Source organism: Erithacus rubecula (assembly GCF_903797595.1).
Source record: "Erithacus rubecula genome assembly, chromosome: 25".
Taxonomy (NCBI): Eukaryota; Metazoa; Chordata; class Aves; order Passeriformes; family Muscicapidae; genus Erithacus; species Erithacus rubecula.
Genome location: NC_136677.1, coordinates 6,820,215 through 6,847,821, shown reverse-complemented (window position 1 = coordinate 6,847,821; position 27,607 = coordinate 6,820,215). Strand labels below are relative to the sequence as shown.

The window sequence follows — 27,607 nt, the reverse complement described above, 5'->3', positions numbered from 1 at the left end:
CCCCGCCACGGGTATCTTCGCCAATCAGAGCGCGGTTTTCATGGCGCTCCGCCCCCCCGGGAGAGGCGGTGTGGGCGCCGCAGGCAGTGCCCCCTACTGGGGGGGTGGGGGGGCGCCGGGCACCCCCTGGTGGCGGGAAGGGGCGATACCCGCACCCCTCGCTCCGAATTTTCCCGGGCAGGTGGGGCCGGGCCCATCCCCCGCTCCCTCCTGGATGAGGAGGTGACACCCAAACTTCTCGTGGACTCCCATCCGCAATGCTCTGCAGCCCCTTGAGCATTGCCTAGCACCCCTTTGGAGCATAACTTGGAGCATGTCAAAACCAGCGGATTCCACTGGAATTTTACTTAAAGCTGATAAACGGAAAGCTGAAATATGAGCTATTAGTATCTGTCGAAGGTCAACCCCTGAGGAAATGCCCACTAAAGGGCTCCTTCTGCCTAATACGACCTTAAATGTTGCTACGTAATTTTTTTTCATGGTACATGTGTCTGAATCCTGAATGTCTGCTCAAAGAAGGATAAGAATTACTATTGTTCAAAAATGTAACTAAGTGGTCATTCCAGGGTGGTTACTGCCATACTTGTGTTTAGTATTTTTCTATTTGTATTATGGTGGCCAGGAAAAACATCCCTTTCTTATCACTCATTTGCCATTAGCACACACTTGGGTAGGTCTTTAATCAAGTAGGTCAAGTAGATATTTAAGCCAGACAATCCCTGTGTTTAAGACCTTTTAGTTTTATTCTAAGTGGCTTTATGGACTGTGTGTAAACCACTGTTCACTGCAGTGTGGGCAGCTACAGATCCATTGGGCCATTGTGGCCAACTGACCAAATCCTAGGAGGACAGGAAGGGGAAATTTGGGTTAAATATTAATCACTACTTTTACAGAACTGATTCTGCTCAGTGTCTGTGCTGGGAGAACAGTGAGAGGGTCAAATCTTGCTGCCATTAAGTGTAACTCTCCATTAGGTCTGTCCTTTTAAAGCCTGGACTAGTCTTTTAAATTAAGAGCTGCTGTTGCAAATTGAAATCATTGCATTGTATCATGTATGAAATCATGCCCCCTCTTCCATAAGCAAACAAAATTTAAAAAACAGCCCACAGAGATACAAATTTTCTAAATTGTGTTTGTGAACTTGATCTTAGAATGTTAGGTATGGGTTTTAAACCTGAAGTCAGCAGAATTTTTTTAGTTTAGAAGTTTGTTGGTTTTTTCCCTTTAACTCTACTTCTTTACACTTCTGGGCAGTTCTCTTAATTTAAATTATAGGAGTCATGGAACTAATTTATTTCTCTGTCCATAGAACCAGTTTCAATTTCATTATACCATGCTGAAACTTCAGGCGAACAAGTACTACAAGGAAATACATAAAAGCAAACAAAACTGCTTTATTTCTTATAAATTTTTAAAGCTTCATGTGTTACTTTTTAAAAAATCAAAATGTATTTTTATTTGGGTTTTCCAAGACTCTCCCTAATGTTTCTGAAGACTTGGTGGCTCCACCACAAGAGATGTAGTCCTATGGTAGAATACAGAACAATGCCCTTTCCTAAACAGGGCTCACATTCAAAGTTGTTCCACATGTTATTTTTTATCCTTTTGTAGTCAAATCAGTGCAAGTTCACTGTAGATGCACCAAGCTGCCAGATGCTGCTCTGATTCATCTCCTGCAGTATCCAGCATCTGATGTAATGCCTATTGTAATTCCCACATTTCATGTGTTGTTTCTGATGCTCCAGCAGAGGCTTTGTTTCCCCCACAGCCTTGTGCTGGCAGAGAGAGAGGTCTTCACATGAGGTTAATTTATTTATTTCTAATCTGTGTAGTTCAGGTGAACTGCATTAAATACCCTCCTCCACCTCCAGTCTGGAAGGTGCTGAAACCCTCCTGAAAATCCTCCTTTCCTGCTCAGCCCCCAGGCCATCAGATCCTCAGATCCATGTCTCCATCCCTACATCATCTCATTTGGATGCTGCTGCTGCAGCAATTTCTCTCATCTTGCCTGTTCTGTCTCTTCCCTCTAGTCATTTCAACATTCATTTTTCTGCTAGTTCCCACATGGAAGCAAGTGTATTGACTGTCTTCTCCCCCATTTTCAGATTCCAGGTAGAAAAGCACACTGAAACTCCACCCCATTTAATTTACTCATGAGTTTTTTGGGGTTTTTTGCCCTCTTTCCCTTGGACCTCCTCACCCCTTCCTTTCACCTAAAAAAAACACTCCTAAGTTTATGCCTTAAAAACAAGCCTCCCAAACCTGGACCCCACTCCTTAAATTTAGAAAGAGCCCCTAGAAAGATTTTCTGTTTTTTCGCCGTCTATATGGATGTTTCAGGTTTTGTTTGGTTTATTGGATTTTTCTCCATGATATAATCCCATTTTGAGGAACATATAGATTAAACATGACAAAGAAAGATGCTGAAGTGCTCTAAACTCATTTGAGATATAGAAGCAGCCACTACCTTCCTGGCCCTGGTGACCTCCCAGTCTCATTCTGTGCATGACAAGTAGGTACTTAGGTCAAGATTCCCAAATTAAACTGCACATGGTATTGGGCTGTGCCTTGTGGCACTCACTTCCCACCCCCGTGCAAGTCAGCAGCTGGCTGTGATTTAAAACTCCAATCTAGAAGATGGAAAAACTTCAGGTCTGTCCCTGTATTTGTTACAACCTGCTAAATTATAATGCAACTGAAATGTAATTACTTTTCATCCTGCACAGAGAATACAAAACATGAATTCACTAGTTTAGAGTAAGCCACAATAAATTTAATTAACATGGCCTCATGTAAAACACATACAAGTATGTGTTATTTTATTTTGGTTTTCAGGATGACTCCTCCCTCCAAAAATTAATCTCTTTTTTTTTCCTTGACATGCTAAATTAATTTCTTTAACTGCAAGAAAAAAGAATTGACTAAAACAAGTTTGAGGGTGTTGTAATAGCATCTGCATCAACTCAAAAAATTAAATTTTATTTTAAATGAAAAACATACCATTAGCTGAAATATTTCACCTCATGCATTCACTATTGGTTCTCTTTTTGTGTGATTTGTCCCCAGCCAAGCGGCATTTAGCCTCCAATATTTAATTATAAAGAGGCACCAAAACAAGGCAGGAAACAACTTGTATCACTCCCCTCCAGCCCCATAATTTTCACTGGTCACTTGGTAAAAGATACAGCAAGTTTTAGGAAAAGGAAGCTTTTCAGTTCACTGAAATTTCATTTAGCAAAGCCCTGCTGGGGTGTTGGGATAGGAAAAGTGAGTCCTGATGCCAAAATTCCTGCAGGGAAAATATTTTGCCACTCACACACCAATATCTCCCTGACTCTATTAGAACAATATTTATAAAGGCAGGTGCTGCTCCTGATGAGATCCCATGGTTTAAAAGTGACAGAAATCAACTGGGAGTTTGACATTTCACAGCTTTTGTTGCAAACTGTCTCTTTGCAAGATTTTGCAGGGTTAGAAAGGGATTTTTTCTTTCTTATGCTTGGCTGCTCCTGTGGACCCAGCCTTTGTGGTTCCAGTCAGCCCAGTTTAGGCAAATACAGGAACTCCAGTGCGACCCAGTTCTTCTCTGCATTGCCAGACTTGTTCATTCTTGGAGCATTTCCCAGAAATCTGCACTGGACAGATGTAGTTCAAATCCAGGTCAGCTACTTCTTTAGCTGGGATTACTCCTAATTTAGTGCACACATTTCTTCTCTGGGAAGGATCTCAGCTACCATGATCCTGACAGCACTGAACTGCTGATTACCCAACACTAGTGGCTGATTTCCTACTGAAGTTCAGGTATCTCCATGGCCCAGCTCTGGTTGTGTAGAAGCATTGACATCAGCAGGAAATCATTTGTGCATCAACTGCAAAGTAAACACAGAGGGTGTTTGGGTTTCCTTTCCATTAAGCAGGCCAGAATGACTCAGGAAAATCTCCACGCTTTGGAATATTTCTGAGTTCACTAGAAAGTTAAACAAAGGTTTAATATTCTCTATTAAAATGATTCCTATAGTGTATTATACAAGATTTTTAATTTTTCCAGAATATTTGTCTCCAGCACTGGGAAAGGATTTGATATAGTCTTTGACAACCTTTTTCCAAACATAGTGATGAGATGACAGTCAGCTTTCCCCCCACCTCTGTTGGGAAAAAGGGATCTTCAGAGAGCTTCTTCCTGATCCTGCATTTGATAGATGACTAGAAGAAGCAACATATAAATACTTTCAGTGATAACTTATGGTAGATGTTTCGACAGCAGCCACATTTTTTGGTTTTTTTAAATCATATTTTAAGATTTAATTTAGTACATGTACTAACTCTATACTCTGTTTATCTTGGCTTTTTATAGAACAGCTAAAAGTAAGTCTCCTAGCTGGGAAAACTGTATTCTTTTTCAGTATGTATAAGGATAAAAATACTTATCTGTCAGATGGTCAGTCTTCCTCCTTCTGCAGAATTTAGAAATGAGAAGTCTGACCTTCTTATGGGTGTAGGAGCTGGCAGAGGGTTTCCAAGCTACCAAGTCCTCTCCATCACAGATACCTCAGTCTATAACCTGAGCAGGCTTTCCCTGATGAGAAACTGAGACTAAGATTCTTGCAGTTTTAAAAAAGAGACTAAAAAACATTATGGAAGATAAACTGGTTCTTTCTTCTAAAGTCTATTCCTACTTATTTCATGCCTTTTAAGCAGAGTCTTTATCCTTACCCCAGCGTTTACTCCCTGATGTATTTATAGAGCGCAGTCACATCCTCCTCAAGGTTTTTGTCAGACTACATAAACCGTGTTTCTTTCATTTCCTGCTAACACATTCCTTATTCCCAGCTGTCTACCCAGCCCCTCTGCTCTAGTGGGGCAACAGGGCTTTTACAGAGATTTCATTATAGATGATGCAGTTTTAGAAATTGATTGATTTTTAAGGGCAAAAAACATCCCCTGGGACATCTCCAGCTTTTACCTAAACATCTGGATTTCCAAGCTGTTGGAAATTCTGAACAGTTCCAATTCCATCTTTTGGCACTTATAGAAGATGATTAAGGTTCAGCTAGAGATGGAATCCAGAGAGCATTCAAAAGTACAGGTTCAGCAGGCATGTTCAAGAGGCCAAAGCAGACCTGAGTCCAAAATTAGAATCAAATTTGCTTGTCATGATGTAGGCTGTTAATAAAAGTAAGACAAAATCCATTAGTAACTTTGCTAGCCTAGAGCAATAGCACAGATTCCAAATCCATAGCCAATTACAGTTGATACTAAGCTAAAACTTATACTCCTCTAGAATTCCTTGGACAAGAAGCAATGGCTCTGAGCTTGGCTTAAATAGGATGCCTGCACTTGTCGGGGGATGGTCCTAGGTGAAGCTGCTCAGGATCAGGAGGATTTATCATTGGCCTCTGAAGTCTAACTTAGTGTTGTACTGCTGTTCAGGTGCTGAAGGTAGATCTTAGTCCTTATTTAGCCATGGGCTCTTGGAGAAGTTGGTTTTTTTTTTTTTTTTTTATAAAGGTGTATTTGAGTCTGTCTTAAATCAAGTATTCGTATTTTTGTCCTATTTGTTAGCAGCTTATAGGACTGCTGCACAAAAAAAAAAAAAAAAAAAAAAAAAAATACAGTTGTGGTTGGGTTTTTTTTTTCCTTAATTTCAAGCCTTTACTTACCATGATCTTAAGTCCTTCTTTGATTTTTTTTTATCATAACATATTAAAAATTAAGACTTTGAAAAGAAAAACACTGCTGACATTTTCTTACAGCATTCTTCAATTTTAAGTGGAAGAACCCCCCCTTATGGTATGTGGGTGGGCTTATGTTGCTTGTCACCACCTTGTGGACTGGGGTTTCCTGTATGAGTTGTGACCCTGCAGCAGGTGCTGTCTGAGCAGACCCTGGGACTGGTGTCATTTTGGATTGCATTAAAAGTATTTTTGCAGTGTGGTTCTTTGCAGTTGGATGTGTCCTTCAAGAGGATAGTACCCTTCAAGAGGGTAGAAATGTTTGTTTAGTGAGTGATTAGTGTAAAAGGAGGAAATGTTTTCCAACTTAACTGAGTTGGAAGTAAGTGTATTCCACCCACACTGTGGACAGATACCTGAATGCCTTTGAAAACAACTGGTTTAGGAGACCAGGAGGAATCAAATGGAGCAAGTGCCAGGATTTTTCAGGGAGTTAATGCTGCCCTTATCTCTGAAGCTGATAAAAAAACGTATGATATCATCCCAGACGGCCATTAAGATTGAAGCTGCAGCCTCTGCCTGGGTGCAGATGGCTACAAATAAAAAACTTCTGTAGTCACACAGACAAGAAAAACGTAAGAATGTGCTGTTCAGGGGAAAAGCACAGAGCTGCCCAGAGCAGGGAATGATGGCAGCGCTTCTACTGTGCTTCAGTGAAACAACACTGCAGGAAGGATGCAGACACTAGCCTGGGAAGAAATAACAAATTTGCTTCCTCAAAATCTTTTAGTGAACATAACCTAATTATTTTGAGCCAGTCTTTTTTCAGGAAATAATCCTCATTGTCAAAGCTCAGGTGATGTTATCCAGGTGCATGCAAATGTTACGTATTCCAGGTGTGCCCAGGCACCTGGCAAGCCTGACCCCAAATAAAGGTGTTTTCTTCAAAGCAGCAGATTTATGTGGTAATGTTGTGACAGGACTTTGCATTTCTCTGCTACTATGGAATTAAACTGTTAAACTGTTGTTGAACTCCTGTAACCCCAGCCTGCACATAGTGGAAAAATTCCAGATTTGCTTGCCTGAGCATGAGGCTACAGTTCACAATAGGTTTGCTGCAGTTCCATCTGAAAGTGTTCATGTGTCCGGCATCACATTGGGTTTGTCCTGCCTTCATTTTGCAAAGATCCCCCTGGGGACTTGTTTCCAGAGTTTTGCTGTTACAGTACTACTGGTATTTCTCAGGGCTCTAAAATCTGTTTGCTTGGGAACTTGTCTCTAAAGCCAGTACACCCCACTGGGAGCTCAGGTAGGATATGGACTTTTCAGGTTTATCAAAAGATCCCAGACTTTGATCCCTGATTTCCAAAATCTGCTGCTTAGTGAATTTGCCTGAATAATAGAGCATGGTAATAGCAATGGCATTTCTCAAAGCAAAATTTGAGTAATTTTAATCAAGAGACTTTTCCAGCTGCAGGCCCAGGCCCTCAGAAGCTGATTTTTACACTGAAATGTCTTTGCCACTGTGGTAAGATTATCTTGAAAGTTATTCTCATAGTTGCTGAGGTATTCAGGAAGGCAAAGGACAGGAATAGGCCTAAGATGACAAGGTCATTTTTCACTATTGGACCAGCTTGATATGAGCTGAATTCATCTCCCTGGTGAGTTTTGTTTCACCTGAGAATACCCTAAAAGTTGAATGAGCTGCTTCACATCCTAGTGGTTCTCCTCAATCTCAAAAGGTTGTAAATGAGCAAAAAAGAGATGCTGTGGCTGCCCCATCCTTGGAAATGTTCATGGCCAGGTTGGATAGGGCTTGGAGCAACCTGGTCTAGTGGAAGGTGTCCCTGCCCATGGCAGGGGTGGAATGAGATGAGCTTTGAGGTCCCTTCCAATCCAAACCATTCTGGGATTCTGTGATTTCCTGTATTCATCTTTGCACTGAATTCCACATCCTGGCTCCCCTTCTCTGCTCTTTTCTCATTAATTCCCTGCAGAACTTTTAGGAACTGTGCTGGTGATGGCTGTTTCTCTTTTATTCCCATCACTTTACCTAGTTTTATCTTGACCTGTTCACTTTCTCTTTTAGCATAGAAAAAAAGTATTTTAAAATAACACTATTTCATTTAGTACAGAGCAAGAGAAACAGAGCAAAATCACACAGAAGGTGTAATTAAGACTAAAAGTCAATTCGGTATTTCTGTGACACCTGCTGGGAATTTATGTCCTTTCGAAGTTTTTCTCCAGGTTTTATTTCACCGCTGTCATGTTGGTTGGTAACAGAAATATGAAATAGAAAGGAATGAAAGAGCCCTGTGCTGTACAGAATACTGGTTTCTCTCAGCATGGAATACTCAATAGTGAATCATGCAATTGTTGAAAAGCTATTGGCAAACACTGGAGTTAAAGGTGGAAAAAAGACATAATGTGCAATATTTTTCCTTCTATGATTTTAGAGAAACACCTTCCCAACAAAGACAACTTACATAGTCGTAAACTCATTTGAATCTTATTTTTCATTGCTGTACTTCTTGGATGCTCCTTTGGTAAATGATTTCCTGCCCCATGCCAGATGCTGTTTCCATTCACAATGAAGTAACAGTCCTTTGTGAGTGATATCATAGTACCATACTACAGCCCTTATTGTGACTTCTCAAATTTAACTCACTGAAATACACTCTTTGTTGATTGTTTGGGGACTTTCAGATCTAGGGTTTGACTGAAATCAGTAAAAAAAAAAAAAAAAGAACAGAGCCTGGAGAGTTTGGACGGTTTGCAGTGTAGAGAAAAAAAAAGGGACAACTGAAAAACTAGACTATTTGATATATTCTTGTACAGACAGAGGGAAAGCTTGAAATAAGGCTTGTGTAAGTCATAGTTTTTTAGGTTTTGAGGTGGTACAGATATTTAATTACTGACCCTACCAAGAGATCTACCTATGTGCTTTTTCTAGATTATCCAGCTGATGCTGGCTCATCACATGATGTTGGCCAGGGGAACGCCTGGCTTGGGCACTGCTCCCTTTTCACCCCCCACATGTGCTCGCTGGCCACAGCTCTGCACCCATGTGCCAAAGGAACTGGATCCAAATACAAATAATTTCTAGTTTATCAACCTGATCCACGTTTACGCCTTCTAAACATAGACCAGGAACTTAGCAGTTGCCTGCTGTGATCTGTAGTTTTCATCTCCTGCTGATGCAGTTCCACCTTTGTTGAGAGAAGGTTTATGAAAACTGTTACATGTGTTTGTGTCAGTGTTCGTGTGCATAGAAATGATTCTTTTGAAGGGTTATGTAAAGATATATTTTCCAGAAGACAGAACAAATAGAAGGAATCCAGTTGTGTTACTTAAGGTCTGATCAGGCAAGGAGTGGAGCATTCTGAATCTTAAATGCATATTAGAGCACTTGCAATCCCAGGTTCCTGTAAGGTTGCAGGGGTGTATCTGTGTGTGTATGTGTTTAAGCATAAATTGATATAAGGACATAATTATATATACTTATTTTTCCCTGTTGGAAGTAAAATGGTAGTTATGAAAAAGAAAGGGAAAAAGGGAAATGGAAGACTTTTGCAATTGGATAGTGAATATTGATTTAACATCTTTACTAAGCAACTACTTTTTTTGGATTGCTTTTTAGCCTTCCCAGTTGACAAGGAGTTGGCAAATGGGCCTATCATCCAGCTGTATGTTCAGTAAGGAAAAGGTCTCGCTAGATTTCTTAACAGAAATGAGAGTGTTATTTATCGTACCCAGTAAAATATTGATGTGCTTAAATATGTTGATCTATACAATTTTAAGAAACAGAAAACCTGATCAAATTTTGCCCTTGTTGTTGTCCACTGAGAGTGCACCAGGTAGTATGTTGTGGAAGAATTTAGCCAGAAGCAGCTTTGAGGGAAACGATTAAAATATAGATAAATGAATATGTCTGCTGACCCCAAGAGTCTGCATTCATGTGGTGAAGGATTCATTACTCACACTGCAATGCTTTCTGATGTATATTTTTGTGCCATCATTTCCCATTTTAAATTCAGCTCTTAAATCCCAAAAGGGAATTAACTACCAGCCATTTGCATTTTAAACTGAAAACTCAAACCTCAATACAGTGCTCTACTTAAGACTCTTTTTCTATAACTTAGCCAATGAGCTACATCTTGGCAGAGACCTTGGGGAGTCAACCAAGTGACTGGGACAAGGCAGGAAAGCCTAGAGTTGGAGGAAGCCTTGTAATTTGCTTCCAAAAACGCTGAATACACCAATATCAATGTGAAGCTCATCTGCAAAATGATGTTTTTCATTATTGTAGGGCAAAATGTCTTTAATATTGGGGGAGAAAAGGGATCTTCAAGCCTTGGCAAGCTGCGGTGGCAAAAGGCACAGGTTGTTCTCCCTTCCCATGAGGGAAAATCATGGTATAATGAAAGGAGCAACTTCAAATTCAGCCCTTAGCAAGATATGGGAAAAGACTATTGGAAAGTTGAAGGACAGGGATTTTGTTAAAGATCTCTTGGGAGCTGACTCATCTTCTGAGAAAATGTGATTCAGAAGAGGCTGTTCACCCCCTCAGGCCAGAGGTTTGGGGTGGAAGTTGTAGGCAGTCCCCTCCTTCCCTTGGAGACATTGGGATTTAGCATCTACTTACATGTCCTAGTTCCTTCCAGCTGTGTCCTGCTCTTTGCCTTTATTCAACTGACACTGACTTCAAATACATGTATTTATTTATTTCTTATTGCCAAGAGAACCTATATTCAAACTTCTTGCTGCCTTAAAAGTTTAAAAGGTGCCAAAGTGCTGCTACATCTCACTCCTTGTGGTACTCCTAAGAACTCTCTTTCAAAGGTTATAAAAACCCCAGAGCACAATACGAAGCCTCTCTCTTGAATGAGTTTGTAAGTCAATAGTGCTGTAGAGCCCTGGGTGTATTTAGGGCACTGAAATAAAAAACTTGTAGAGCAAGGTCTGCAAATATGAATTCCTGTGCCTGGCAATTTCTGCTTCCCACTGACTTTCCTCCAACTCTCAGTTGAAGAAAGGCTGCTACTCAGGAAAGACTGTACAGCTCCTTCTCAACGTCCAGGCTGGTCATAGTGCTAGAGAGCAAAGCTGCAGGTCCTGTGTCTCCAGATGTGAATTTCCAGCACCTAAAGTCAATATTCCTGTGTTGAAATAAGAAGGATGACTTGATGTTTGAGAACTGTGAGGCCCCAACAATCATTGTAACAGGAAATGCCTTAATATTTGTTTAAATAGAATAATGCAAACTGCAGCCTTCTGTGCTGATACCAAATTAAAGTAAGGAGGAGATTTTTGGAGTTATTCTGCTTTAAGTGCAACAGGAAAAAAAGCACTTCAAGGTACCATGCAGCTGGTGGAAAACTACAATTCTCAGTAATTCATATTATCAGACAGGATGTGTCTCCTGGACATTTTAAATTCCTTATTGCCTGCTCCTGTGTCATAAGTTCCTTCCTCATACACCCCATTCTTACAAACTGAGTAACTGCTCAAACAAGTAATTGCAGGTGAAAAAAAGGCGACTTTGGTGTGCCATGAAACAGCTTGTTAGCACAGGCAATTCCAGGACGCCTGATGGAACAGGTGCTGAATCAGACCTGACTGCAGAGGGAGGGATCCATTTTGATGTTGAATTGCACTTATCTTCAAAGATGCAAATGATTCCACATTTATTCAGCAGAACAAGTCCTGGGATTTTTATATTCCATGTTGTTCATTGCTGTGCCATTTGTTAAGATGATTTGGCTTTTAATCTACCAATGAATACTGAATGAAGAATGAAATCATGAATCAGATCTCTTCCGTTGCTTTCCAGTAACACAAGCCATTTTTATTTTCAATTTCAAGTTTCTTTTACAGTAGAGGACAAAAATTCTGGAAAAATTCTGAGTGAAAAGAAGTTAAAATTATTCTTCTCAAGCAGGTCTCCTGCATCAATGCTCAATCCTTCATTATGTCTGATGTCATTAATCATTCTACTGTAATATTTGGCACATACATTTATGGGACAAATTAGGATCTAATATAAAAGCTGCAATAATACTGACTTATGTGGAACTGCAGCTAATTATAACATATTTGAATTTTCATCTTTCATAAAAGACCTCTATAAAATGAACAACCTTTCACACTGCTGAAATTACTGAGATGGGCAAGCAGAGGAGGGGTGAGGGAAGAAACATCCAAGGACAACAGGAGAAATCCCAGCTCCATAATGAGCCAATATCAGTTGTTGATAGATTCTTTTTAACTGTGGGCTTTTTCTCTTTCAGACGGCTTCTCTACCACAGCTGTGGGGCTCAGCTTATTTAAGTTGGAATTATTTGGTTGCCTTGATACATGGATGACTGATTCTGCCATCTTCAGAGGTTAAACATCACTTCAGTCTTCACAGGTGGACTAGAAGAGATAAAGGAGACGGGATGCCATTGCAGTAAGATGTGTCACCAAGCAAAAGGATAAGAGTTAAATATTTTTTGCAAAGCAGCCTCTCCTTCCTCTCTCCCCACCATGTCTTTACTGTGCCTTTAATTGTAGGCCCCTAGACCTTTGGTCTTTTGAGTTCTCTGTGTCAGGTTCAATGTTTGCATTCAGTTCTTTGGAGAAGCATCAGGCATTGCTCTGCCACTGAGATCATGCCAGTGCTCAAAGCCTCGGATCCAACTGGAGAGAGAAAATGAGCAGTATAAATTCCCAGTTTGTGTATTAGCTAAAACGGTGGTTAGTCTCTGCTATTTCTGCATTCTCGATCCTCCGTCTGAGTGTGGGCTCATTACTCTATTGAATTATATATTATTGAATTATCAGAAGTAATTTTTTTTCCTGGGAAGTCAATTGTACATATGTGCAACTCTATTCCAAAATGTTTTTCTTGTATCTCTCAGACATTGCTTTTGCCTTAGACAGTCTTCAGAAAAACAAATTGTCCAGTTTTTTGTTTTTTGGTTTTGCCCCCTATTGAGAAATGAAAGGTGATCATAGATTTATCCCATTTTCTGGATGCTGAGATTCATATGCAGTGTTGAAGGAGCAGCAGCTTTCTTTGGCAGCCATGGTCTTGTGCTGCCCTTAAGCATCCTGGGTTGATGTATTTTTCATTTTCCAATGTAATTACACCTTTATGTGTTAGTGCTTCAGCAAAGTCGAAGTATCTCCAAACCTAACAGAGAGGTTATTTTGAAGTTTTCAGTTTTACAGGAGTATTGGTGCCAGGCTTGTTTCCTTAACAGTCTGTTACATGCGCTAGGCAAGGATTGTGCTGTTTGTGATGAACACAGCACAAACTGCTGTGCAGATCTGCCCACTTCAAACAGCTCAGTGGAAGCCAGATGAATGTCACCATTTCAGGCATGGACCAGAGCAATGGGAAAATGGCCATCAAGAATTAAGGATTTATTGATATAATGAAGGGCAGATTTTCTTCCTTCCTTGCCAATCCCTTTTAAAGAAGTCTTTGAGCTTGCTGTCCAGCACCATATACTCTGTCACTCCTTTTCACAGATTTCTGTGCTGCTTTTCCTCACGTCTGCAGTTACTCCATTTATCCCTGTTTTTATGGTATGGCCCCACTTGCAATGCATCTATTCTTAGTTATTCTCCATCCTTTCGCTCTTCTTAACTTTACCGTATTCCCCTGAAAAGCACTTTTTTGCTTTTAGGCTCCTGTCTGCCTCTCAAGGATTCTGCATTTTTTGTTACCCTCTTTCTATGGAGCATCTTTGTTCTCACTTCATATCTTAAGCCCAGTTTCTTCAGCAGTTTCCTTCATCTCACTGCTGCTGGACTTCCTACATCTTATTCCCAGTGTGTTGTCATTTTGAGTCACAGATGGAAGGCTGAGCTGCAAGGGTGGAGGAACCCTGTACTTGCCCACAGAAGTGCTGCAGCCAAATACAGATATCCAATTCCAGACAGGCTGGCAATCTTCTGGTGTTATTTATGGGTCTGGAGAAATATTATGTCCCACAGGCACTTAAATACCTGGATGTTGGATCAAGTTTGAGTTGGCTAATAACAGTTTTGCATTGCTTTCTGCCCCTTACGCAACCTTGGTGATAGATAGAGGTCTTTTCTGAAGGACAGGATAGCTCCAGGTGAGTTCAGGCAGTTAGCTGGGCATCATTTGTGCAAATTGTGCACTATACTTTTCCTAGAAGCACTGCTTAATACTTCTTAGTATATTGTTGAATTGTGTTCAGCAGTAATAATATTGGAGTATGATTATGACACTTCAAAAATAAGCGATAGGGAGTTCTTTACCACATTCTTTAGTTGTTTCTAACTTCAGTTTTCATTCTACCTCCTAAACCCCAGACTGACTCGACTCTACTTCTGCAAGTTCTATCTTGCACATACCTGTCACACAGAGCTATTATGAATCATGTGAACCCCCATTTAAATCTTCAAACAAGTTTAGCTATATAGGACTACAATTCACTGGCTAGACTAATTTTATGCTTCAATATCAGGAGTTTAAGAGAACGGTGGGAATCTTCAAAGATTTCCTCACTTCTCTGAACTCATTCTCTGGGTATTGACAGGATCTCAATGCATCAGTTTGCTAAAGTTGCTTCTCCCAGAGACTTAATGGTACCAAAGGCATTCCTTGATGACTTCTGTTTGCTCCTTTAACTTTATTCTTACCAAGCACATTTTTTCAGTCATACATATGTGCTTTCTGTTTACACAATCACAGTCTTGCAAGTGGTTAGGGGCAGAGATGTTCACTTGAAACATTTCTTACAGAATAACATTGGCAGCCAAAGGTGAGGATGAGATTCTCAGTGCTTCATTAACACAGATGTCCTGGAAAAGGGCACTAAGAGCTCCAGAACTTGGGTAAAATGGGATTCTTGGAAGTAAATATAAGCTGTCACCTACCTAACAGGTTTAACAGCAGGAGAGGTGTCCTAGGGAATGCTGCAGCCTTGTAGCATTGATTCAAACTGGTGCTGTTGTCACAGGCAACAGACAAGTACCAGTGCTCACCTGAAACAGACCTGTGCACTGAATTAAACATGGCCATCATGAGTATCATCATGCCTGCAGTGACCTGCTGCTTCTGTGTGGACAGGAGGCACCTGAAAACAGCCATCCCCGAAGCCTTGCCCTGCTGAAAGCCTTTGGGTTTTTTCCAACTGATGGAATCCATTTGCATCTTGCTGGAGGCTCTTATCTCAATCTCTCTCCCTGATAGCTCCTGATCATCACCAAGGAATGACCAATATCTGGGAGATTAAACCTTTTTTTTTTCTGGGTATTTTTTGTCCTGGTAGGGCTGATTGCTAAATGAAGGGAAGTGTGTTATTCTTCAAACCTTGATTTCTCACTTGTTTTTTAGGTAGTGAACTGAGGACTGATGGCCTTGCTGTTGAAGAGGAATATCCTATGTTGCAGCCTCACTGCAGGACTTCAGCTCTTACACCTTGGTGTATCTACAGTGCAGGACCAGGAGCAGATGAGAATGTAGTTGAGGTTGTACCTCATACTTATCTGAGAGACTTCCCCAAGAGTCACCAGATTAAAAAAAAAACAAAACAGAAAAATTTCAGAAAAACAAGAATAACACTGTTGGAGTTGTGGCTGTGAACATCAATTCTAAGCACTACATAAATATTAAAAGTAAATTAATTTATTTAGTACTTTAAATACTAGATAAATTCAACCTCGAATGAAAGCCCATACCCAAAAATTTATAAATAACTTGTACATTTTGGACTGGGTAGAAAAAAAAATCCCTCCTTTTTAAGTAAAAGGAAAAGCCTACCTCAGAATGTCTTGGTATTTACTCCCGTATTCATATTGCACATTATAATATTTACATTAAAATGTGTCTGTTTTCAAAAGCAGTTTTTGCTCCATTTCTCAACTGAACTTGGCCAGGCTAAAAAGAAAATTATATATGTCAGAGGACTGCAGTGAAAGAGATTTAAGGTTTTTCAAATAGTGTAAGAAAGAGACTATACTATGTGACCAGTGGACCAGTCAGCAATTTTAATTAAAACTGAGCTGCTTATTGATCTGTTCTACAGATTCACCCCATCTGCAACATTTCAGTAATGTTCCTAATTAAGAAAACAGCACTTGTAAGAGCCAGTAAAGAATATGGAAATTTAGAATGGAAATGTTTTATAACTGTGACATTTTATACTAAGATCTTTTCCATCCCATTTGAGCATCCATATCTTCAAACAAAAATGAAAGCAAATATATGGAATCTATAGGATATTCTATCCTTGTCTAGTGGAAGATGTCCCTGCCCATGGCAGGGCATGGAACAAGATGAGCTTTTAAAACCCAAACCATTCTGTGATTCCATGATACCGCTTTTCTAATTTAATGCCAATGGGTTCACTGCATGTCTGTGTGAAAAAAAAAAAAATCCAACAAATCCAAAATAGATCCGTAATTTTAAAGATCTCGTGTTCTTGAAACCAGTGGGATCTTTCATGGTTGCAACTTCAAGATAGGCATTTGTCATCCCTGAACTGACTGATGAACATTACCATTGGGCAAGCCAAAAAGGGGCTAATAAATGCTCTGCACAGGTGTGCAAGGTCTGTGGTATCAGCAACTGCACTTGGTAGATCTGCTTTGTTCCTGAAGGGTTTGTTTATTTTAAAATTTTAATTATTTCTAATTTCTATTTATAAGTAACATGGTGAAATAAAAATACCCTCAATACAAATTTGGCACAAAAACCTGGTTTTAAAGCCAGAAATGTGTCCTGAAATAGCAGCACCAGGAGTGGCAGAACATCCTCACTGGGAGGAACTGCTGCCATGCTCTGATTGAAAAGAAACACAAACTGGAGATGGTGATGGTGATGTGTGTTTTTTAATTAAATACATGCATGTTGTTTAAAGTTTATGGAGAGTTGTGCTGTCTTTACAGAACAGCATGTGTGGCAGCACGTAAATGTCTTCCAGGTAGTGTCTGGTGAGCACCCAGTGTTGGCAGCAAGGTGAAGCCATCAATGATTATTATCATTCTTACCATTCAATAGCTGCATTTTAAGAGGAAAAAAAATAAAGAAGGACATGTGTTGAGTTTTATTACGAAACTTGGGCGGCTGAGAACTTGGCGCTTGCACGTGGGTCAAGGGCTTTGAGACTTCGAGGACAGATGTAGAGATGGTTTTTTGAGTGGGAAACATCCTTGTATTATTTTTAGAGGAAGAAAACATCTCATTCTGCTTTTATTACCCCAGAGCATTCCTGCTCACCGCAGCCATGGGGTGGAGCGTTTAGCCTACAGACGGCCATACAGGCCACGGGTCCTTGCTATGCGGAGTTTTACCTGGGGACAGATTCTGCGGCAGCCCGGGGTGCCAGATGTGACAAGGAGCGGCCACGCCCCAGCCCTGGCAGTCCCCTCACAGCTCCCGGCAGCCATTGCCCTGCGGGGGGCGGACCCTGCCGTGCGCCTCGTCCCATAGGCTGATAAAGCGGCTGGGGTGCGGCTACGAGCCGCCTCCCGATTGGTGCGCGCGGCTGTCACTCAAGGCAGGGGTGTGGCCTGGCGAGGCGGGTCCCCGCGGGGGCGCTGCGGCCGCAGTTGCGCTCGGGCGGCGGCGGGTGATGGCGGCAGCGATGAGCTCTGCGTTTCTGCTGCTCCTGGCGCTCCTCGGGCCCGCGGCCGCGCTCGCCGGATACATCGAGGTGTGTGGGGGGTGCGGGGGCGGGCAGGGCTTCCCCGGGGTTACCCGATGTGCCTGCGGGAGGTAAGGGGACTTCGGGGTGTTTCTGCTGGTGTGGAGCCTCCTGGAGATTGTCCAGCTTCGTCGAGACCTTCCCGGGGTGGTGAGTTGGTGTATTACCCGTGGTTTCGGGAAAGCCGTGTCCTTCAGGCCGTTCGTCTGGACGGGAGCTCCGTCTCACCGGGATGCTTGGGGCTGTTTTCTTGGGGACGTGACCTCGGCATTCTTGGCACGGGAGCAGGAGTGGCTAGCTTCAGATGCGTCCAGAAGCTTAGAAGACTGTTAGAGAACCATTGCCAAGAGAAAAACCTCGATTAAACGAATACATTTGGTTGCTGATGGATCCAAAATAAATTTTTGGGTTGGAACTGGTACCTCGGCTTTCGGGGAAGATGCTTCGACCGAGTATAAAGGCTGTGCATTTCATATAGAAATGGCTTAGATGCCCGTAGGGATCTGTGTGCGTATATATATGTACACATATACGAGTATATAATACTTCTGTATGTACAAAATGCGTATTGTGTTTGCATAGATTAAAATAACTGGGCAGAGAGAATTCCAGCTTTATTCTAAATCCAAAATCTTGGTGTAATCTAGCTCTCCAGACAACAAGATGAGTAGGAGAAAATCTTGTACGGTTAAAAGCTTGACACTATAATCTGTCTTATTAGAGGGATGGAGCAAAACAAGGAGCAAAGTATGTGCTGAGCTTCAGAAATGGTACGTAGAGTTTAATAATCTAGGTCTGAATGCTGTTTGGAATTGCAAAACAGCTGCATCTGTCTTGTGGAGGTTCTGGGTTATTTAGGGCTGGATAAAGAACAGGCTTGTGGCTATTATAGCAAGGTTGATTAAGTAGAACATCTACCTCTGTGTGATGCAAAATTCCAAAGCTCTAAACTGGTGGTAATTCCTAACTCGCAGTAAATGTGATTCTTGGGTTTTTTAATGTGTGTTGTATAGAATTGGTCTAGTCCATGATTTCTGCTTGTTTGGTTGCTATTGAGGAATAGTATCCCACATACTTTGTTCCAATCCTTCTGTTTAAATTTCTGTAGATCAGTGGAACATGGTTGATAACTGTTTGTGGAACAATTCGTGTGGAGGTTATCTTACAGGAAGGATGGTGGAGCTGCTCTGAGGGCAAAGAGCTAATGCCCAGATCAGGTTCCTTGGCATTGCCTTGATTGCAGGGGAGTGTCCTGGCTGCCGCTGATCACATCTCTTGCACCTGTTTGGCAACTCCTCTAGTTATAGGTCACTTCCTCTCGTACATCCGAGACAAATTTGGCTGCTATGCACATCATTTCTGGAATCCGCTGCTTTGGGACATGTGCCATCAAAAACCAGTTTGGAAAATAAATCTAGCTGTCATTTTATTCCAATATCTGGTGTCTGTGTGATAAAACAAATCCTGGGTTTTGCCCGTCCCAGGTCAGGCATAGAGGGAGAGCAGCCGTGTCACACCTTGACAGTCCAGGAGGGCCAGCAAGCCCAGAGAGGGGTTCACTGACCTTTTTGAGAAGGATTAAAACGAAAGCGTTCCTGCAGTTCAGTTTGCATCCTCTAAAGGCATGATAGCCGCCTTAGTCTGCTGACATAAAATGTCAACTGTGGCATTTGAATCCTTATTTTTGCTGCATCCTCTCCCATTGTCCTGTCGATGGGGGGACTGCAGCTCTCAAGGCTTGTTGCTGTCAGATTTGCTCAAGAACAGCTCTTGCTGCCGAGCCTGAGAAGTAAATGGTTCTGTTCTGGGTCTTACACTGTGGTCATTACTGGATTTTATCAGATAATGTGATGAAAAATATGCAAGCAATTGATTTTCTTCAATAATCAAGATGTCATTTGAAATTTGTGGAAAGCATGCAACAATGTCTGCAATTATTAGTTCATTTGGATTGGCACTGTTCCACTAGGTAGATTTTCTGTCTCTTGATTATCTTAGCTCCCATTCCCTGTCCCTGGAATGCCCAGTAATCTTCTTATCAACTACAATCTGTTTTTTCTTTCTGTCCTATCCACAGCAAGGGGAGTGGCAGTGTATTTTTTTCTCTGAAATTGTTGTATCCGAACTCTTGATGCTCTAGGGTGTTCCCGATAGTTGGTGCTGGTGACAGTCAGTCTCCCTTTCATATCATAGTGTGGGGATGGCTGATAACCTCTGACAGTCTCTCTTCCAGATGAGTATGAATGGAAGCATTTAGAGAAGTCATGGATCCCAGCAATTAATGTGTTTCCATAGCAGTATGTGTCTGAATTTTGCTTGTTGCTTGTGAAGTCCCCAAGAAACTCAAACAGAACACTGATGCCAGCTGGAAAAAGAAAATAAATGCTAATTAGATCTGTATTCCAATGAGAAACTGCTTTTGCTGTGCCCTCAAGGCCTTTTTTGAAGGTGCAAAGTTTTTTTTATTACTTGACCTTTTTGTGTAATCAGATCTAAGGCAATGCAGACTTGATACTGTTCTGTTTTTTTAAAAATAAGGTTTGTTGTTTTTCTCTCTTGTGTGCTTAATGTCTGTTGCCTGCCTACTTGAAATCACCAGGATTTCAGGGAAGGAAAAAAAAAAAGATGTGTTTTGCAGCAGAATTTCGTATCATTATTTTTGTCTTGTACTGCTTAAATTCTCCCTGACAAAAATATCAGCCTTGTGCCATTTCTGCATACCTTGGGGACTTCTAATTGCCTGCTGTGTTGAACAAAGAACTCCACCTAAGGAAATTTCCACTTTGGTGTTTGAGTCCTGAGCAGAAACAGCTCAGGAAAATTCCAGTCTCGAGCCTGTGGCCTTTAGTTTGCTCTCAGTTCTTAAAACTTTGCTTCCCGGTGTTAGGAAATGCAGCTTCCTGTGAAAGTGATTATATGCAGTGCCTCTTCTAAGCTTCAATAAGCTTCTTTGAAGCAAAGGTATGGAAATAAAGCAAATCTGATTCTGCAGAAAGGCTCTGGATTTTCTGCTGCATTGTAGGATGGCAAATGAAGGTAAGTGCTCCTTTTTGGAGGATGCTTTCAGCTCTCCTTGTTTTACCTCTGTTAAATTTATTTAGGCATTAATAGCTGTACCAGGTATTTAATGACTTTTTTGTTCATGTGGTCATTGGATCACATGCAGGTTATTCAAAAGTTGTTCTGTAAGTGGCTTTAGCTGTATTATAATTACACACTGCTGCTCCTCTAGTGCCTGGAAGTGCAGGGGAGTATTAGTGCAGTTCCCTGTGCTCTGCACCAGTTGTGCTTCTCTCTAGATGTGCCTTGCTTTTACCTCTGTGTGTGTCTTTTGGAGGTGTTCGGGCTCAATCTTGGAAGCATCAGTTACTTTGACTGCGCATCACCTTCTACACATGCACTTAACCCAAAGCCTTGTTCCTCAGCTGAAAGTAGAAGAGAAATACACCATGCCCAACTATTTCTTGTTAAAGGCAAAGCCTTTTCCTCTCTACACTTGGGCATTTCATATTTTGCTCCTTAACTCCTCAGGTTTTCAAAATTGATGCAATCTCTCAGACTCTTGCTCTTGTTCTTCTTCTGTTCAGTAAAAACTGGGGTCATTGTTTTTAAGTTCAGGCAGTCAGCACCTCTGAAACATGGTGTTTATTTAAGATGATGCTTGCTCTTAATTTGAAGGCCTTGAATACTCACAATAGCCTAAAAAATGTTCTGGTGAGGCTCTTAATTCAGAGCTGTACTGGAACAACTTGCAAGATTACACCTTCCTCCCCCCCCCCCCCCAAGCTGTTGTCTGCACCCATTATGCACATGTTCTGCTTTCTCTACTTGCAGTGAGTTTTTCACAGTGAAATGTCATCTCTACCACAGGTTTTACTTGCTAGGTATCTTAAATGGAGTACTTAGGGCTCTGTGACTATGCATCAGCTATTATAAGTTTATAATTTGCCTTTGGATATTTTCCTTTTCAGCTTTTTCTTATAGGTGCCAGTAAGTCTCAGGTTTGTGGGGAGAAATGTGTTGACAATATTGTGCAAACTTAAAATTTTTCTTTATGTAGATATATATATCTACATTTCCATATGTAAATATATATATATACATATATGTAGATATATACTTATTGTGTGCTTACTAGTGAATTATAAAGCAGTAAGAAGGAAGATGTGAGTGGAGTAAATTGTCAGGTTCTCTTTATTGTGAATTAACCAAAATTACATGCTTTTTTGGTGTGGGAAGGTTGATGGCTCCTCCTGAGATACAATAGGATAGAACTTTAGCCTGTTAATACTGTAACTTATATAGGACAAGTGGTAATTCAGGGTTGGTGCTGTAGGAGCAGCACTCTCATTCCTGAGGGGCAGTGCACAGGGAAGAGTGCATTGTGGGAGACATAATTTGGCTGGGGTTTTCTTTGAGACCAATTTCTTAACATTATATTTTACTTCTTTTAATTTATGAATTCCTGCAGCTGTGAGCAGGGAGATGTATGTATATATGTGCACACACATTTCACAGGGAGATCTGGCTTGTGAATGGCACTTTTTTTTTTTAGGTTGTTCAGCACTAGGTTTACTGCTTTCACCTCTATCTTGCTTCTCAGTTGGAGTTAAATATATACTTGTGATTGAGTGTTCTCTAAGCTACACTGCCTTATGTGAGAATGTGGAAAACCCATGTACCAAAGAATACGGGAGTGAAATCTACCTTTTAGCCTGGCTTTTAAATGTCCATATGCTTGCTCTGAAGCATTGATGTTTAAAATGCAAGATCTTGTCTTTATGTGCATTTGTAGGAGTTTTAAGTTCCAACCTGAGATGAGTGATCGAAACACCAATGTTCTGCAAATTATGTTAAACTAATCTCTCTAGCGGCCAAGCCCAGCCTGCTTGGTTTTATGTAATCAGGTGTCCACCTGATCAGGAGCACATGTGGCTAAGCTGCTTACCAGCTCTTCATTTGGAGGTATTACAGGGATGTTTTCTGTACAGCCAGTGGGGAGAAGGATGTACTCCTTATTCTTGAAAGATCAACCTGTAGATGAACTAAATTGAGTTCTAACTCCTTGTTGTCGTGTTTTCCTGCTGTGATAATGCTCTTGGACAAATTAATGTATTGCAGACCTTAATTTTGGTTTATATCTTCAGTAGCTTCCTAGCCACTCATAACTAATGTGCACATTCAAATGCTGCTACTCTGTGTGGCATTTGGTGGTTTATTTCACATTCCATTTCACTGGTGACAATGGGAAGTCAAATCACACATTGGTACTCTGTTTCCTGAGGGAAACTCACTGCTGGTTAAAGCATGGTCCAGAAATCCTTTTGTTCTCTGCTACAGGCAGCCTGGTTCATGTACATACATATGTATTCATTTGATTTAGCAATCTCTCCTGGCAAGATGGCCCAGTAGCCTGTGAGGACTGGAGCAGCTGGGCTCTCCTGATGTTGGTGTATTTACTGTAGTGATAGTGGCTTCACTTGAGCTGGTTTTTTTCCCTGATGACTTATTTCTCACGATGACTGTTGGGTTGTGCAGTAACATCTGTTAGCAGTGGTCTGAGGGAATTTTTAGTTCTCAACCTGCAGATCAGTTTAGTCTGTTCTTCTTTGCCCGTGCTTTCTTGGGGGATTCCTCCTCTCTACCTTGGAAAGTCCCACCAGTTATTTCTAGTGCCAGGATTTCCTGCACAGTTGAGTTGTGGGGTAAATTGCTGTGGCTAGACAAGGCCTTCAGTTGATGAAGCAGGATCTGAAGTTGTTACTCCATGCAGCGTGGGAGCTTCAGAGAAGCTTATGGAGAAGACAAGTCAATTATTGTTTGTCTTGGATGTGCTTGCACTATGACTTGAGACTAATGGAAAATCATTATCAAATGATGACTTTGAGCTCAAGTTTTTCAAAGTACCAAGTATGAAGGGCATTAAAATTGCCAGCATAACTTAGATGCTGCCTGAAAAAACCCAACAAAACGCACAGAAGGTGGGAGCTGTGCCTTGGTTCCTATTTGTGCTGGAGAAGCTTCAGGGTGAGGCACTGAGTCATTGGTGTCTTACAGCTATTGGCAGTGTCACCGACCCATGGTATTGTGCATGGAGGTGCAGCAGATGATAAACATGCCTCAGCATTCAGATCCAGGCTCTGGCTCTGTGACAAGGATGCATTTAGGTAATTTCATACAGTAAGCTTCTCTCTAACAAAATTACAGTGGTGCAAAGTCTATTTTGATCCAGGTCAAGGACAGGGATAGGCAGACACTCACGGGCACATTGAGCTGGCTGGGGCTGTGCTTCACTTGACCCTAACAGCAGGTTGATACTCAGTGAAATTTCTATTTAAGAGTGGTTAATTATCATGTCCTTACAGATGACTTCATGTTGAAATTAAAGCAGTGTTTAACCTTGAAAATTCGTGTTGTCATTTAGGTCTCCTTTCCTCCAACATTGTCTGGTTATAGTTTCAGATGTCTGATATGTTCTGAGGTGTGGGTCAGGGGGTTGCTTTCTTTCAATTCTTGTATTAGTGAGAATTTTATTATTCTGTTGACACTATACTATGGCAGGACTTGCATTTTCTCATGATATTATGTTTGGGTTCTTTAACTTGTCACCACAAAGCTCTAAATGGAGCCAGTGAGGTGAACTCAAAAATCTTCATCTGATGATGATGTTGCAGAGATGAAGCATAGGTTTAGCAAACTACTTGGTATTTTCCAGTAGTTGCCTTATGCTAAATTCGATACTGAGATGCTTAAATCAAAACCCAATTATTTGCATTTTTAATCTTCGGGGCTTTTTCTTTAAAGGCTCTTATGTTATTTTTAGCTCCAGCTCCCTGCCAAAAGCTTTGTTCCTTTTCTTTTGGATTTTGTGTTGATGAATCCCACGAGTTATGATGTCATTGCATAGTGTGAAGTGACAGCAACAAAAAGAAAAATCTTAGCCATACCATCTGTTACAATAAATATTATGCTCTCCTATTAGATTCCAAGAGGATTTGGATTGCATATTCACAACAGAAGTTGTCTCTGCTTAGATGTATGGTATCCTCTAGCATAAAGCTTTTAATCACCAAATTCTCTATATGGTTTTGGATTTGACATGACACATTGCCTGGTCTAAGTTTAGTTGTTTTTTTTTTTTTAATCAGTTTTTAATCTTCTGTCGTTCATATCAGGCCTAGTAACTTGCCAAAAATGGACCTAGAGGAATCTACGTGAATTAGGATAATTCACTAATACCAAGCATTGGTTGGCTTCTTACACTGGTTGTCTTACAGTATCTGTGGCCTGAAATAGAGAGGGGCAGATTTGCTTTAATCTCATATGTCTTCATCTCAAAAGATTAAATGCAAAATGTTGATTCAAATCTGTGGTCGGTGTTCCCAGAGAGTGTATTGGCATTTGAACATGAGTCTTTCTCTGCATAATTTGTCAAAGTCCTCACTGAAGAAATTGAATTTGATAGGTGTTTTGTTTTGTGCTGCAAGGTCACAAACACATTTAGAAACCCTAAAGAAGAGTGAAAGGGTATCAGGATCCAAGCAGAGCACTGAGCCTGCCTTAGCAGCCTTGGTCAAGGATGAATTCTGAAATGCAGGGTACAGCAGTGCTGTGCATGGCTGAAATGTGCTGCCTGCCAGGAAATAAGGAGACTGAGAAATTATTGAGGGTGCATGTTATCGTGAAAAACAGTTATTACTCTTGGATGGAGCAGGAGGCTTGCAGCTCCCATTTGGACTTGGGATAAGATTTAAGTGCCTATAAGTAGTTTGAGTTGCAGGGTTTCAATAACCACTTAATTTCCAGAGGCTTTAAGTAGAGCCTCAGTGATGGAAATGTCAGGCGGTGGAGAACGTTTTCCCTTGGTAACCAGCCAAAAAAATTGAGATTTTGCATTTGCAGTGTATTGATATATTAGAGCTCAGCCTTTGGGCATGGATGGACATGATGCTGTGGCTTTCTTGAGCAAGAGCCAAATCCCAGGAAAGGCTGAGGGGATTCTTGAGGGGGGTCTCAGAATGAAGTTGTGGTGCTCCTGTGGGTGTGTGAAGTTTGGGCTTGAGGCAGAGCATTATGTCACTGCAAGAGACACTGGGGAAACAAGGGAAAAAAAAAGCATGTTTCTGCCCCTGTCACTCCTGATAAATGCTGTCTTGTTCAAATTGCATCAATACTTGCCCTGCAACAAAGCCAGTCAGTATGTGGATGCCCTGTTTAGGGCACAACCGCTTTCTCGGAAGTAATTTCCCAATAGCTAAGGCAGAGATGAATGACCTGCCAGAGCAAAGGCTGGATGTGATGGAAGGGTTTGTGCTGCTGTATCCCTGCCTTGTCCACAGCTGGTTTTGTGAGCTGGATCACTGCTTGTAACCTGTTCAGTCCATCTCCTTCTGCCTCTGTGCTTGTGCATTTTTTCTTTTTTTTCCCGTGGTATGCAAGTTCGAGTTTGTGAGTGAGGACTTGCACTAATCACAAGAGCTGAAATCTATTACTGTTGGTTAATTCACTGGTACTCAGGGCACCGTTTGTTGGGTTGTGGTTGTTTTCTTTCAAGAGCCAAGCAGCTATTAGTTGCTGTAAAGTTGTTTATTGCAGAGACACATCAGTCTCGAAGGGCAAAGAGTCAAAAGCGTTCAAGTCCATGCTAAAGCATTGGTATAGAGTCCCAAATAGAAGCAGAAGGTACTCCCGAAGATCCCAGCAGGGCTGATGTTGCTGTGGCAGCTCCTGTCTTCTTTGGGCGATGGTGATGGCGGTGAGGAGAGCAGGAACAAAAGCAAAAGACTAAAGCAAAAAGCAAATCTCTCTCCAGTGTATAGATTCTTAAATACAAACTTCCCAACAAGCTCAAGACACAAACTTGAAACTTTTCTTAACCTATTAGAATTCTAGTTTCTTAGCAAGCCAGTTAGTTTACATATAAGCTATGCATATGGTCTATGTTGTTCATCTGAAAAATGTAAGCAATATTCTTACTATAGTTTTATTATGTTTAAAACTATGTTCCTGGAGCCTCTATGGAAAGACTGGTATCTAGGACTATGTTTTTCAACCTTCACTAGAACTCGGGCTTCACTGGTATCTGAGACCTTTACTCTCTAAAAGTGCTTAAAACTAACTTGCTTGCTTGCTTATTCTAAAACTTAAACCTCTACTTTATGTGTGAGTGGTTTAACATACTTAACCCATCCAAAAGTTTTAATTCATTCCCTGCATTGATTTCTCTGTGAAAAATTCAGAGAGACTCTTAATTTATAGACTCCAAGATATTACCTGTATTTGAATCCATAGTTCTGTGTTTTAGGCACAGAATTTTTAATTAATGCCTAATTTTTAATCCTTGTATCTTGCTGCAGAGTATATCTTTGTTTCTCAGGTTAAGAGACAAAGAAATAAGCATAAACCAGCTGATCTCTCCCTGCATGACAGGTCTTTCCCTTTGCATCCTGGCTGTCAGGAAGAGGAGCTAGAAGAGCTGGATTCCTTGCATAGTAGGCCTTTTAAATGGCAGGAAATTTTTTTTCGAACTTGTTTAAATCTAAAATCCGCAGTATAGACAAAAGGCATTTTGAAGTTGAGGCTGAAATTCCTGGTTTTGGATGGATTTGTTGCACTCCATTCTACTGAGCAAGCTTTTGCAACTTGCTTCACATGGGAATTAGTGTGATGAGGAGAATACTTTTCAAAGTATAACTATATGGGAGGCCTTCCACAGAGCATCTACAGCATGCTAATTCCCTCTTTCACTGCAGGGCCCTGAGTAGAATGCAGCATTGTAGTCCTTTTGTAATAGATGCCTCTGGATTTCAGGAGCAGTGCTGTTCTGAAATGGCCACTGTCATACTTTTACTGGTGTGTGTGTGTTAACTCCTAAACTGGGTGCTCCAAGGAAGAATATTATGGAGACACCTAGGAAAATTTTGGTCTGCAAGCTTCATGTGTGCCATAGCAAAGACATGAGGAACACTGCTTTCCAAGACCCTAAATGGCCTTTTACTCCAGGCAAAAGCAAAGATGACTTTACTTCATTTTCTTTGCTGTTCTTAGTTTCAGATTGGATTTTTGAGGTTGTGGCACAGTCTTTTAAGATTTTTGCAAAAATCCGAATCATTATTCCTCATTATTTAGGTGGCTGATAACTTGACTCATAATCTTCTGTTATTTTATTTTTTAGGTTGTGATTCTTCCATTTATTTTGATCTTGTAACTGGGGGTATGAGAAACATTTAGGCGCAGCTGACAGTGCCATTAGCAAAGATGGATTTC

At 41.0% G+C, this 27,607-nt stretch overlaps 1 protein-coding gene across 8 annotated transcripts in view; it reads left to right on the top strand.

The window, feature by feature from the left end:
* Positions 1–17,192: 17,192 nt before the first annotated feature.
* Positions 17,193–27,607, top strand: part of APLP2 (amyloid beta precursor like protein 2) — a 49,953-nt gene continuing 39,538 nt past the window's right edge. For all 8 annotated transcript variants that reach the window (XM_079326685.1, XM_079326684.1, XM_079326683.1 and 5 more), the window contains exon 1: positions 17,193–17,350. In XM_079326685.1, the coding sequence (XP_079182811.1) occupies positions 17,270–17,350 (81 nt within the window). In that variant the 5' untranslated portion in view covers positions 17,193–17,269. The remainder of the gene's footprint in view (positions 17,351–27,607) is intronic.